General features: G+C 36.7%; 1 protein-coding gene across 10 annotated transcripts in view; it reads left to right on the top strand.

The window, feature by feature from the left end:
* Positions 1–15,533, top strand: part of LOC135206510 (pumilio homolog 2-like) — a 438,165-nt gene that overhangs the window by 51,959 nt on the left and 370,673 nt on the right. For all 10 annotated transcript variants that reach the window (XM_064237877.1, XM_064237920.1, XM_064237888.1 and 7 more), the window contains exon 3: positions 3,096–3,201. In XM_064237877.1, the coding sequence (XP_064093947.1) occupies positions 3,100–3,201 (102 nt within the window). In that variant the 5' untranslated portion in view covers positions 3,096–3,099. The remainder of the gene's footprint in view (positions 1–3,095; positions 3,202–15,533) is intronic.

The raw sequence follows: 15,533 nt of genomic DNA, 5'->3' as shown, positions 1-15,533 counted from the left end.
TCAGCTTACGACGTTCCGAGGTTACAACGCTTTTCAATTATAAATATTAGAAATTATTTCCAGGTTTACGACGCATTCCAGGGTTACAACACCTACAACGCTGATCTGGCACAAGAAATATGACTCCAAAAATGCAAAATAATCAATATTTGAATTTTTTTTTTTTTTTTTGAAAAATGCAATAAGAATGCAGTTTACATAGTTTTTAATGCACCCAAAGCATTAAAAGTAAGGTTTTCTTAGGATTTTTGACAATGTTCTGGCTTACAATGCGTCTCAAGAACGGAACACCCATTGTAACCCAGGGACTGCCTATATAAAAGAAAATAAAGAACAAGCAAGTGTAATATTACATTTATAAAGGTTACAATACAGCATTGTATGTCTCAGTAAGTAATTGACATAGCTGGACTTGCGATAAGTTATGGACCTTTATGAGCACCCACCTTCCCCATGTCATTGTCAGCTTTATGTAAAGAGAAATTTAAATAGTTGGAATACAGCATAAGCTAAGACTATGATGGACTGTAGTTTCTGGCAAGTAGCAGGTGCGTGATTACTATACAGATACAACTTTACTCCATCATATTGCCCTGTTTTAATACCCAGATATAGGTAGAGGTAGATAAGGCTTTTAGATCTCGTAAGAATGGCATACTTAGCTAAAGTTGGATCATTTTCAGACAGTGTGTTTGTATTTTTTTTCTGCTATGCATGCTGTAACTCATCCTCATCATATCTTATAGAGATCTTCACTTGTCTCCAGCCTCCCTTCTTTTATAGCTGATGCTGTCATAACAATTCTCCCAGGGTTGTGCAAAGGACATGTCTTCATCTTCCCTTCATCATTTTCTCATCTACTTATGAAACTTACATAGTTTCCCTTAAAAAAAAATCCAATCTAACTCTATCATGGCTTTTGATATTGTGGTATCCTGCCTAATATTCTTGGATGCGTTTTTTTTCAAATTGGCAAAATCTTTTAAATATAGTTTCATGTCCTTACCATAGTTAATGCATGGATGCTGATTTTACTTGCCTTATGGTCATGACTTAGGCTAATGTTCTGGAAGGTGTCCTTTAAATGAATAAATTTTTTCTATAAGAAATAATGGTAATTTGATTAATCCATTGCAGACTTCCAAAAATACAATAAATAAAAGCATTTTAACAAGACTTGCATTAACAGAAAATAACATAAATACTAGGTGAAATGGAGGTAAATTTGTTATTACTCTACCCGTAATTAGGAGAATTGATAGTCTATGGGGAAGGTGAAGAGGAGGAGAGATGTTATTGTTTTGAAGGGAAATCCCTTTCCATAACAACAGCAGGCAGTTCTGCATTCCACCTGAGCTGTTTCTTTTTCACTAAAAACTGTCCTTATGTTTGTTTGTGCCTGTATTTTTTGTTTCTAAAGTGAGTGATAGCATTGTCATTGAGCAGGTTTATAACATAGTTTGCTACACCTTTGTCAAGGTGACATTATTCAAGGAAACTGAAATTACCTTTGTTTCTACATAATTATTTTATTAATGAAATAGTGACCTCCTCCCTTTCCTCTTCCTCCTCCTCTATAGAAAATTCCTTACCTCCCTCTGAAGGCCTTGTAGCTCTTCAGTGGTGAGCTCTTTTTGTGCTTCTCCACTAACTCCACATCGTCATCACTCCCCTCCAAGACTTGCCCTGAGACACAATATCTTCCACAACAGGCTCAGCCTGAAAGTCCCTACCTTTAACAGTATCTATATTTTCCAAGCAGAGTTCAGTTTTATAAGAGGTTTTTTTGCTAGACTTTGTTTATAAGGTTTATGCAATGGAGGTTATTGAAATATTTATTCCAGAATTCTCTGAGGGTTAGGTTGTGTTAGAGATCATGTCAGAGCACCTCTGGAATAGTGCTTTTGTGTAAAGTTTCTTAAAATTTCAAATGCCATTATTGTCCATGGGCTGGATGAAGGGAGTTGTGTTAAGATGGCAAGAACCTCACATTATAAACCCCTGCAGCAATTTAGCTTTTAAGCCTGGAGGATGAGCAGGAGCAATCTTCATCACAAACAGGGTCTTCATAGGTAGTTTATTCTCTTGAGCTATTTTATTGGAAAAATGGTTTGATTATCCCAATCTTACTGTCATCCTTCTTTATCGCATATAATATATTTTTCATTATACTATTTTTTTTTTTTTTTTTTTAAGAATTCTTGGTTCTGAGTGGTAGACAAGAAGAGGCTTCAGCTGTAACCCCATATGTATTCCCACTGACCAAAAGTTACTCTGTCCTTCATTGACTTGTTTCTTAGCAGTGACTCCTCTTGGTGATATAGGTTCTGTTTAGCATTTTCTTACAAATTAGGTCTGTCTTATCATAACTGTGAACACATGTTGGGAGCTAAACCTTCAGCCTTTACGTGGTACTGGGAACCTTTCACATATTTTACAGCAGCATCTTTGTCAGCACTGGCAGCCTTCCCATACCTCACCATACTATGTATGCAGCTTCTTGAATTTCTCAAACCACCCATTGCTGGCTTTGAACTATTAAGAGCTACTAGTATCAGCATTCATTCCTCAAAACTCTATCACGGCCAAAATTTGCAACAGTTTCTTAACCTTTTCTATTGTCTGAGACTGTTTTGTAACAGATTTCACACCCTTAGCAGCAGCATCTTATTTGATATCCTCTTTACATTTTTCACTACTCTTGTAAATTAGAAGTGTTGAAGGGAAGCTGGGTACATGTGGAAATAAAAACACTGGAAAGACAGGAATGGCAGAATGATAATCTTAGAAATGCTCAAATGTAAAGTAGAAGTTGTTTTTCCATGACCAGACTCACAATTGGATATGTTTTCATATAAATGTATGTCATAAACACAAGAAAAATTTATTGTGTGTAGTAATATGTGAACTGTATGAACTGCAGATGAGGTAGCTTTTATGATGTAAGTTTTTTATGCTGAATCAACTTTCTTAATGAAACTCTGGACTTGACACTTGAAATTATTGTTGCTATTAGATAGCTTTATAAGACCATTGATTAGTGTAATAATATGAGTGCATTATTTGAAAAAGTTTGTGGTTATTTACCTCTGCAGGTGGATGAAGTGGAGCCGGGCTGTGTATGAGGGTGACCCCTCGGCAGCTATGATGGCTGGCAGGTATATGCAGCATCCTACACCCCCACAGCCTATTAGACCACAGGTAAGTAAAAAAACAGATCTGTATGCAGTGTATTTTGTGTCGGATATTTTGACATACCACATTAAATTTATTGCCTCCTGACAAGCCTTCGATTACTTGGCTTCACAGTGTCATTTATTATTGTGACGTAAGGTTCACTTAGCATTACTAATAGTAATTTGCAGTATCTTTTGGCCACAGCTGCATTGTATTCATCATTTCAATTTAGTCTCCTCACTTAACTGTCAAATTTAAACTTTCCTGATTCATTAACTTTTTTTTTAATAAATTATAAGAGGAACCCCTGTGAAATTCTAGAAATGTCATAGAGTACTGTCATTGAGCTAATTAGTAGTACAGTACTGTATTTTGCTTCATGGATAGTCCTAGGTTCTTCAGTCCAAGGGTTGATTTCCTTGGTCTTCAGTACCAGTCTGTCTGTGAATGTTCACTGCACATTCTGTTAGCTCTCAGATGTGATATCTCATTTGCGACCCTTTACCTCTGAGGTTACATTTAATGGCTAATTTTCTTAGGTGATAGAGAAAGTTACTGGTATCAGCCATAGATCTAGTATAGCAAAGCACTTTCAGGTTTTTACTGCATGAAAAAGGCTCGAAGTCTGAGGTATGATCTCCCACCAGTGGGCAGACTAATCTCCATTCCAGCCGTTATTCTGGCTTCCCAGGCTCTTGTAATCCTGATGATAATCTGTCTTAGTCTGTAACTTGGGTCAATTTGGAAAGCTACTTTGTAAATCAGTAACTGTATCGTATCACTTTCTTAGGATGGCAGGTCAATAGGATTTATCTTGGCAGCCAATGTGTTGAGCAGACATTTCTTAAGTAGCGGTGACCAAACCACTTTTGCCTTTGCATCTCGTTTATCTATTATTAAGGATATAGAGGACTAACTTCTTTACACTGCCAGAATTAATTATCTTACTAGTACATAATTGAGAAAAAGTTGTGAGGAGGCTTTTCTAGGCAATCTTTCTGCAGGATATATCAGGCAGCAAGTGATCAAGAATTATTTTAAATTCTAGATCAGACTGTTATTTGAAAGGCTTATAGGCATAATACCAGTGGTAAAGCAGCTTGCATTACAGTGCTTGTCTACAAGATCTGAATTCTTCTGATTTACTGATTGTCTACAAGATCTGAGCTCTAGTGACTTATGTACCAATTAAATTTATCTTCATTGGAAATGGGTTTTATACTTCTCATGTGAAGATGTTTTAGAGATTAGTTATTTCTTTGTATGGATTACAACTCACAGATTAGTAGTCAATTCAAAACTGTTTTTGTACTCATTAACCCATCCTGGCATTTATCCATTATGTTATTCTGTGTGATGTAAAGGCCCAGGATTGTTTGCATTTTTTCACTGTTCCTAGTTGATGTGTGTCCTTGGCACTTGTTCCATTGTCATAACCAGCCATCCTCCACCCTTCATGGATTAGTGAAGAAGGGGATTGGATTACCATCAGAAGGAGAACCACCTCCTCATTGGACTACCTTTAAGGCCAAGAATTTTACTCATTTGTGGCATTTGTCATATTCTGAACATCATCAAAATTACTTGGTAGTAACAATAATGGAAAGGTTCCCCACTTTAATACATACTGATGGTTCCTAATTTCTATCAGGTGTAGAATTTGATGCCATATCATTGAATGAAACTAATTAATTTTCTGTCAAACAGTGCCACTGTTTATACAGCAGAATTGAATGCAATTAATTAAGTATTTAAGATTAATGACAATATTCCTCCACAGAAATTTATAATTTTCAGTAATTCTTATAGTGCTATCAAAGGTCTTCTGTGAATTATTAATCTTTAAATAGATTGGAACCCTGCCCATGGGGGCACTAAGGGAAATGAGCAGCTAAAAGTAATCACTATGACTCGGATAAAATATAACCTTCCTGGTAAGTGATTATTTAAGAATAAATTTTTAAAACCAGCATATTTAATAAGTGGCAGACTTTATGAAATAATGAACCTGATGATGATAAATTAAAGCAGATCAAGCCCATGGTCAAATTATGTTATTATTCAAAACAAAAATAATACCACACTGAAGTAGTTCTATCTCGATTGAATTAGCTGCATTCATTTGACCAACAGATCCTTAAAGAATAGGTCTTATGACAGTCCCTGAATGCAGAGAATGCAGGTCAGCGCTAACAGTCATACATATCTTATGTAATTAGTCAAGCTTCAGCCAGCAGTTTATAATAAATAAATAAATAACTAATTAAATGGGTGTAAATTTTAAACTCGCCTATCGAAGACAGAGCCTTTTGGGTGAACCCTATGTAAATCTAATATTTTAATTGGAAGTGGTGTTAAATGGCGCAGTAATGATAATACATTAATAATAACCAAGAGTACCATATGGCATTAAAGGTCTTCAACCCATGGTATTCCCAGACATTTTTGAAATGGAAGATATACTCTGAGTAATACACAGTTGAGCTTCGTAGAGTTACTTTTATTTACCAGGATTTCTTTCTCATGAGCACCAGTCCTTATACATCCTTGAGATAGATAGGATCTGATGCTTAACTTTTGTCTCTGGACCTTTCAGACAGATTATACTGTCAGTTAGCAGATTTGGGGATCTGAAGCAGTTTGATCCTTCTCACTAAAGCTGATACATATTCACACTTAGTACTCTAATGTGTTTGTGATAAAATAAATATAATTTTTTGTAAGGAAACATTTCCAGTAGTAGACACATTACTGTACTTATAATGAGCTCCCATCTGCTGGCCTTGCTAATTTCTTTGAGCTTATGAATCATCTCAAGAATGATTCTAAAAGCACCTGGTTCCCATGGGTGGGATAGTACCATCATTGCACCTTACACATTGCACTGTAGGAATTACTAAAAGGTGTTTGCACGGTCCCTTTGCCCCCTAGCTGCACTCAGTTTTTAGCCTTTTATGTTACTTCCATTCCCTCGTCCTTTCTTCAACCTTGTTGCCCATCCCTCCTAACTATTACTTCATGGTGCATATAGGGTTTTCTCCCAGTTCATCTTTAGGTCCGTGTACTATATCTCCTTTATTTTCTAGATCTTGGTGTCAACCACTTCAACTACCTAAACAGTTTTAAGCACTGATGGCTGAAAGTGCCCAAATGCTTGGCTTGACAGCCTAAATTTCATAAACTCATACTTAGGGTAGATTGAGACTGGGGGATCTGCCTGTCTAGAGCAGGAGCTAATTTCTGTACTGGGCCAAATAAAGGAGTTTGTTCAACTCGTACTCAAGGTTTGGACCCTCTAGAGCACCACTAGGTACTTAGTACATTCAGATTGTGGTATCACTTTTTGCTATAGTAGTCCATTCTATAAGGGAATTGATGTGATGCATAGCTTGTTAAAATTGTAGAGTTAGGGGGAGCTTACCTGGTAAATTGGCAACTTTTTCTTAACCAATTAATAATATTTTATGTCTTTTTACAGTGCATGAATATGTTTAACATGTTACCAACTTTTTTTTTCCCTTTTGCCATATCTGTTTTACCAGATTTATGCTGGGGTCACACATTCATCTAACACGATGGCATACTATGCCCACGTATGTGGATCGTGGGCATCATCACGGTGAAATGACCTTGAACAGCTGGTAAACAGGACATGGGCTGACGGACGTAAAGCCAGCACCGTAAATTGCACCGCAAATGTACATGCAACCCAAGCAAGGTTGGACGCCTACCTGGAACTTTCTCCCGATAGTGTAACGTTCTATATACGTCAACTTCACATTGTTACCACACCCACCGTTGTGGGGTTGTAGGGTAAAAATGGCCGGCCTGTAAACAGAGCACACTGTAAAGTGATGGAACATGTATGAGAGAATGTAAAAATATTGCATTCTGAAAATCCAGGTTGTAAATTCACTTCGGTAGAATTCTGCATGTACTGTAAAATATTGTATATTTTCAACAAATAAAAAATAATAAGTCAGACATTATAATATACATACATACATACCATTGGTAGTCCCAACATCTTGGTTCTTCTTCTGACGGAGGATGTGGGGCTTGAGGAAGTGGAATGTGTTCAATATCCACTTCTCCCGGTCCGTCAGTCGTTTGCTTGCCCCTTGGCCACTCTTCTCGGCGGTGAGGCGTCCAAAGCAACTCCTGAGGGACGTGAACCACGTCCGGAGCTCATTGCCAGTCACTGATGACCTAAGTGACTTTCCTGTGTCATCAAAGGCCTTCCACACCTTGGCTTTGTCCTTGTAGGCAGCCATCCCCTTATTGTATATGAATTGGGCCTTGTGCTCGAGCCGCTCACCCACCAGCCTCTCATTTTTGTCTGACAGGTTGACACAGAGGTTCTTCTTAGGCCCCGGTGGCACGTTGTCCTCGATGTCTTGGGTGTCCTCCGTCTCGATCAAGGGAACGTTCTTTCTGTCGTCAATGGGGGTAGCTTCATGGAGAGTTTCCGTGTCGCTGTCATCACTGTATCTCATCCAACTCTGACTCCTGTAGGTGGAAGATGACATTTCCCTCGACCTGAGTGTCTGCAGCAGTGGCTGTAGGAGTCTTCTCCAGGCTGAAAGAAGGTCCTGCAAGAAGATGTGACGTTGATGGTCCCTTCCTTGGCCGTTTTGTGAGGTTCAGCATCTTGAAGGGTGTTATGGAGAGTACTTGAAGGAGACTGCTGGTCTCAGGAACGGAAACAACAGCTGACCTGAGGGCGCCAACCTGACCTTTTATTCCACGCTACAGCATTGCCACGACGTACAGGTTTGTAAATGTGCGAATCGGTTTCCCCATAGGCTACAGCGCAATTAGGAGGCCCACGTGCTTTGCAGCGGGAAGAAAACAGCGGCGGCGAAAAATGCTGGTGACCCCAGCACCTACCCCACAACAGTTACCGTGGGTCCCACGTGCAACCCCTGGAGCTACGTCAGGTGACATTTGGCGTGACCACCCATGACTTGTTTTGAACATTTTAAAACTGGAGTCCCCCTCATTTTGGGACCACCTTGACGTGGTGAGGGGGCTCTCGAACCTCAGGAATCTCTTCCCAGGTTCGAACCCAAGAGTCCCATATGACATTATATATTTTCGAGTAAACTTATGTGGACCTTTCCATTTTTTGCCAAAATTTTTGAAAGCAAATAAATGAGAAAACATATGGCTTAACGTGGAGTTAAATCCGAAGCTAAATAGTGAGAACTGTGGTAGATCCATCATCTACCCGACAATGTTCGGACCTGTTTTTCAGGCGGAACTATTCTGTGGAGCTGGACCACGGATTCCAGGGGGGGCCTGGTTCTAGGAATAGAACTCTCGGCATTCTATCCCAGTTTTGCCCATAATGTGATTAGGATGGGATATTGTATTAAACATAATCTCTTAGTCCTAGCAAGCGGGTTTCTGCTTACACTTGGGCCATACTAATCATGTTATGCATCCCCTTTTGGGGTAGGGTAGGGATGCGGACATTTGGGAGTCCTTTCTCACTTGTGCCTTTGGCAGAAAATTTAACTTCGCGAAGGGCCAATGATATCTTTTCAAGAATTTTTTTTTTTTTTTTTTTTTTTTTTTTTTTTTTTTTTTTTTTGTGGTTTTTTTTTTTTTTTTTGTAAAAACTCAAAATTTATGAACTTTGGGATATAAATGATTTGCCAGTTCACCCCTGGGCCCATGATGGAAAACTACGGCACAGTTGATGACCATTGGCACGTCACTCCCGAATTTCCTAGGTACTGCCACAAGTAGTGAAAGTACTATAAAAGATACAAAGGACACCCTGTTCCAAGTAAAGCAGCAGAGCCAGAAAACCAAATAGAGTGCATAAATACAAAAGAAACAAACAAAAATAAATTGGTAAACTCCAAATATCCGTAACAATGGAACCATATATGATGAACAATAACTTCTGAATTAGAGACAAATAATCCTCTCAGCAATACAGAAAAATATAAAAATCATAATAGACAAGCAACATACATAAAAACAAGGACAAAAAGAAACAAAAATTACCGACTTAATCCCACATTGGTACATTTTGATGACCTCTTTGGACCAGATAATTGGTTCAACGATTTCTAGTCCTCAAAGCTGACAACAAAATCTCAGGCAAGCGATGCTAGAAAACAAATTACTTAACATATATCCAACACAAGACATGGAATGCAGACACATCAAGGACAATGAATGGCTTATCCAAGAAACCAATAAAAAGCAGTAGTCCACTGCCTTTTTAAGTATAACAGAAATAAATAATATAAAGGTAATAATTACAAGCCATGAAACATTGAATTATGTACAGGGTACAGTCATCCTACCCAATAGCGAGCAGGAGCTTCCTTCAAAACAACTATTGCTAGACTCCCTAAAATTGAGATATAACAATATCCACGATTTAGAAATATACTCTATTTCAAGTAGGAAAGATAAAAGTAAAAATATCAACATTGCCAAAATAAAATTTACAGGCCAAGACTTACCATTTAAAATAAAAATTCTTGGACAAAATAGAGAAGTTCGTCCTTTTGTTCCTAAACCCTTACGTACAATGTACACAGTGCTCAAGGTATGGACACACATACAAAAGATGCCGTAATAAAGCTATATGTGCAGTCTGTGCATCAGATGACCATACCACTAATTGGAACTGTAAACAATCAAAATGTATTAATTGTGGACTAGCCCATCACGCAAATCTAAGAGTGTTCATTTTACCAATATAACACAGAACTTCAGTTGTTAATAAATAGGACAGGAATGTCAGTCATGGAAGCCAGACTTGAGCTAAAAGTAAGAGGCGTTAACAATCCATCCAAAACCCCCACCGTTTCAAATGTGACTAAAAATCAAGACATCAAACAGCACAATGACAAACAAGATAGTATAAACATGGAAACTGGATTTCATACCAATAATACTGAAACCCAAAATAAAAGTGATATTACAACAACCAATACCACCACCAACATAGATGATTCAGTTATCCATGGAAAAGAACTTCCAATAGAAGAAGAATTAAATAATGATGATAATCGAACTGGCAAAAGAAAAGAATTCTAGAAAGAACCCCACCTAAGGGAAAAAAAGTAAATATTGAAAATTACAATCAATCCAGAGAGACTCCAACTACACCAGGAGAACATTTTAAAAAAGATATTAAACTAACCTCATCACAAGTGGAAATACACAATTACCCTCAATCTCAATCAAACAGCCAACATCTGGACAGTAAAAATCACTCTTTACAATTTCCATCAAATAATACTAATGAAAATCATACCATTAAACCAAACCAAAATATAACTATCACCCCCCAACCATCCACAAGACCGAAATATCCCATTAACAACAACAAAACAAATAACCCCTCAAACCAACAGTCCTTATCACTACAGAAAAGGAACAATAGAATTACAAAAACCAGACATTTCTAAAGCTAGACCAAAAACTTCTGAACCAATAATTAACATTACCAAACATGCTTCATCTTGTGGTTGTAATGAATGCTTTGTAAGTACATATAACCAACTAACTACCAAGACAGAGGACACAGTACGAAATTGTATTGACAATTTTACCAAATTAAGGAGGTGCCCTTTAACACACCAACATGAGAACGAATTATGTTCTGAATCCTTAAAATCACAAAAAGGAAATTATAAAATAAAAATACTTATTAATATTCAACTATGAAAAACAACAACTGCAGAATCTAATAACCAACATACAAATACAACGATTAAAAAACCACAAATAAATTCAAATGCATATAAACTACGAGATAAAGTAAAATCAGCAATCAAGTTTACAGAATTTAACACCAATTCCTCCCAATAATGGAATATAAAATCATTCAATGGAATATAAATGCTCTCTTAACCCGACTACGTCTGGTGAATTACAAAGAATCATACGAGACCACAACCCAATGTGATATGTCTACAACATATAGGAAGTAACCCTACAAATATCCAACACTATAAAATTGCCTGTTATTCACCAAACTGACGGTGGAAAATTAGGCACAGCCATATACGTTCATAATAGCATTACATATGAACCTGTTGACATACCATCTATGCCATATCAATAACATCAATTAAACTGTATATGCCTGATAAAAGTAAAATTCTATTTGTATTTATATAACCAACCAAATTTCAATGCAAATTTAAGTGATTTTTTCTGAACTTATTAGCAAAAGTATACAGGAACCACTACTTATAGTAGGAGATTTTAATGCACCTAATCCATTATGGGATATTAATAACCCACTGACACATCCGGAATCAACATAGAGAATACTATAATGAAACACAATCTGTATTGTCTCAATGAAAGTGAAGTTCAACATATTTTTCAATACACACCTAACCTTTTCTTCAATTGACATTTCATTATGTTCAAATGATGTAGCGGAGAAATTTGAATGGAACGTCCTAGACGATTCATACACAAGTGACCATTTCCCAATCATTCTGAACTACTTAAGTAATGTCAAAATATTGCCACCTACAAGATATAATATCCAAAAAGCTAACTGGGATAATATTTCCTATACACACGAAACATACCACCATTCCCACATAATGAAGATCACAATCCTTCATGTGAATCCTTCTCAAACTTCATAATAAATGCTGCAGATAAAAGTATTCCAAAACCAAAACACATTCCACAAAATCCCCTGTCCCATGTGGAATCCAACATTAACAACATTAAGTAAAATAAAACATATATTGAGTCGCAATCTAACAGACTCAAAACAAACTCGCCTTAAATCACTCAACAAAATGCCCTATAGTATAAACATATTAAACAAAATAGTTATAACAAACATAACAATTAACCACATTAAACCACTATATAACAAATATACAGCCAAATTTAGAAAAAAACGGTAATAGCTGAAAAATCGCATCATGGAAAGAATATGTCTCAACATATCTTCAAACATCCACAAGGGATGTCTGGCAAAAGATAAGGAAAATCAATGAAAACATATAAGACCTCCAAGAAGTGCAATACATTTAAATGGAAAAATATACCATGATACTTATGAAATATCAAACATAATTTGGGCAAACATTTTGAAAACATCAGTGCTTACTCCCGCCTAGATACACATTTTCAAAGTATCAGAAACAAAAAGAAATATAATACTCAATTTTGAAACTCTTGAAGACCTGGAATATAACTAGATTTTTAACATGGATGAACTAGATAATGCCATCAACTCTTGTCATCCCTCTGCACCAGGATATGATAAAATATCATTTGAAATGATAGAAACAAAAATTAGCTCCTATAGCTAAATCATATTTATTAAAATTTTACAATAGTATCTGGCTAAAACGTGTCTTTCCTGATAAATGGAAACATGCCATAATTATTCCAATAAACAAACCAGGAAAGGATGCAAGTAATCCATCCAATTATAGACGATATCTCTAACAAGTTGCCTATGCAAAATCTTAGAAAAAATGGTTAATGCACGATTAACGTATGTAATAACCAAAGAATCCATTTTAACACCAACACAATCTGTTCAATAGCTGGCAGATCAACCCTAGATCCCTTAACACATTTAGAAGATCATATCAAAAAAGGCTTTGAACAAAAGAAATTAACAGTAGCTATATTTTTTGATATAGAAAAAGCATACGATCAACATGGAAACATAACATCATGCAAAAACTCCACTCCAAGGGACTAAGAGGCCACTTACCAATATTTATTAAGAACTTCTTACACAGAACTTTTCAAGTAAGAGTAGAAAATTCCTACTCAGTAACCTATAACTGGAAGAAGGATCCCTCAAGGTAGTGTCTTGAGCTGTACATTGTTTGCTTTAGCAATCAATGACATTACTATAAATTACCAAGTGGTGTAAAAAACAGTTTATATGTTGATGACTTTGTCATTTACTATACGAGTAGTAATCTGAGACATGCTCAGAGAGTTCTCAGTACTGCCATTTCAAATATATGTAGTTGGGCAAATTCAGTTGGATTTAAATTTTCAACTGATAAAACAAAAGCAATCGTCTTCTACAAAGACAAAAGGTGGATGAAGAACCAAACATCAAACTGCATCTTTATAGCCACTGAAATACAATTTTGTACAAAAATCAAGTATCTAGGAGTAATATTTGATCAAAGCATTTAATTTGAAATTGGAAAGAGCACATCAAATACATTAGCCAAGGCATCAAAGCCCTTGCCATATTAAAAAAGTTATTCACCCACACTAATTGGGGAGCAAAGCGAGACATTTTATTAATGATATATAAGGCAACAGTCTTATCCATAATGAATTACTGCTGTCCAATATATTCATCCGCCTCAGAATCTGCATTAAAATCTCTCGATGCAGTGCACCATGAAGGCGTGCGATTATGCACAGGAGCTTTCCGATCGTCCCCAACAAACTCACTTTTGGTGGAGGCAGGTGTTTTTGCCCTTAAAACATCACCGTGATTTAATAACAATACAAAGAGGTCTTTCAATGCAAGCAGGATCGTCTCCTGCAACTTACTGCTTCCAAAACTGTAATCAAGTAACAGCAGTTAATAGTACTAGCTCTTTCCCAAAAAGAGCTAGATACATAATGAACATACATAATATGAATCCAATTTTTCACCCACCAATGGAATTGCCACCACCATGGATTTTAAATAGAGTAAAGATATGTACCTCCCTGTCTTACCTACTCAAAAAACAAATGGACAAGTACGGAAATGTACCGCCAACATGCTTTGGAGCACATTAGAAGAAAAGGCGACAAATTTATGATATATACAGACGGCTCCAAAAATAATGTTGGAGTAGGAGCATCTGCATATTCGAAAAATATGTTAAGTAAAAAAAAGCCTACCTTCAATATCATCAGTATTTACTGCTGAAGTCACAGCCATACAGATGGCTCTAGATATGATATCTGAGCAAAAAAGCAAGTGTCTCTGTTATTTTCAGTGACTCACCGTAGCGCTTATAGATGCAATAAGACAGGTATAAACCAGGAAACCAAATAGTACAGGAAATTCAAATAAAAATTCATCAACTCCTCCAATCAGGAATATCAATGGAAATATGTTGGATCCCAGCACACGTGGAATAAAAGGAAATGAATATGCAGACTCTGCTGCCAAATTAGCCTGCACTATCCCTCCAACAATTTCATATGCCCCAGTGTCAGAAACTGGTAAAATCAGTTAAAACATTAATTTACCAGGATTGGAAAGAAGAATGGGCCTCGGTGCCAACAACAAATAAACTTAAAAATATAAAAAACAAAAAACTGAAGTCTATGCATGGAGGACATCCTCACAGGAGGAAAGAGCAAAAAGAGGTGATCCTAGCAAGGCTAGTATAGGACACCACAAGATTTCCCATGGTCACTTGATGTCAACACCACATGCTGATCCAGTGAAATGTAACAGATGTAAACACCCATGACAGTACAGCATTTGCTTGTTGAGTGCCCAAATTGGACCCAGCAAAGATCTATTTATCTGCGGAGTTCGGAAATGAAAAATATTCTTGCGGAAAGCATGGATTTTTCAATTAATAAAATCATAAATTTTTTAAATAAGACGGGTTTCTCAAATAAAGTCTAATTTTTTTTTTTTTTTTTTTTTTTTTTTTTTTTTTCTCAGGATTGATCCCTGAGAACAGCCCGAGAAGAGTCTACTTGAGACTCAGAGGTCTGGAAAAATAAAACTAACCACTTATTAATAATAATAATAAAACTGGAGTGGGCTACGGCGGCTCCCAGTGGGCAAAGAGCCGTTTAGCGCCCTGAACGAACCCGTCACCTTATGTCCAAGAATTTTAACGTATGTTTTAACCGGTGGAAAAAAACAATTTACGGTTTACTGACGTAAGCTGTTGCCAACTACCAATTTCCGCTCATAGCGTGGGCTGTGCGTCGGCGGTTTGATATGTTGCAATCGTTTAACCTTAGCATTAGAGTCAAATCTCGTGTGCAAATGACAATTTGACATTTCTCAGGTACATTTATTCTTACAATTATGATTGCTGAACTGAAAGAACTTTGGAATTCATTTGATAAAACTATTGTTTGTAGGTAAAGTAAGCAAAGAGAACAGATAAAAACATAAAGTATATAATTAGGTCAGTGTATTGGGAAGCTTCGAAATGCTTATAGAAGAGATTACTACTCTATAGTAGTTCAGCCCCTTTAAAGAAGAGTCTTGTGCCAAATCTCAACCATTTCCAATCTGGAATGGTTATATTGAGATGGTGTAATTCTTCTGGCTCCTGCATCTCTCAGCCACTGCTGCAGTAGTTCCATGTTTCTTTGCTTTTGACAGGCTGAACTATTCTAAG

The sequence above is a fragment of the Macrobrachium nipponense genome, chromosome 11 (genome assembly GCF_015104395.2).
Source record: "Macrobrachium nipponense isolate FS-2020 chromosome 11, ASM1510439v2, whole genome shotgun sequence".
NCBI classification, from domain to species: domain Eukaryota; kingdom Metazoa; phylum Arthropoda; class Malacostraca; order Decapoda; family Palaemonidae; genus Macrobrachium; species Macrobrachium nipponense.
This window is presented reverse-complemented; position numbering and strand designations above follow the sequence as displayed.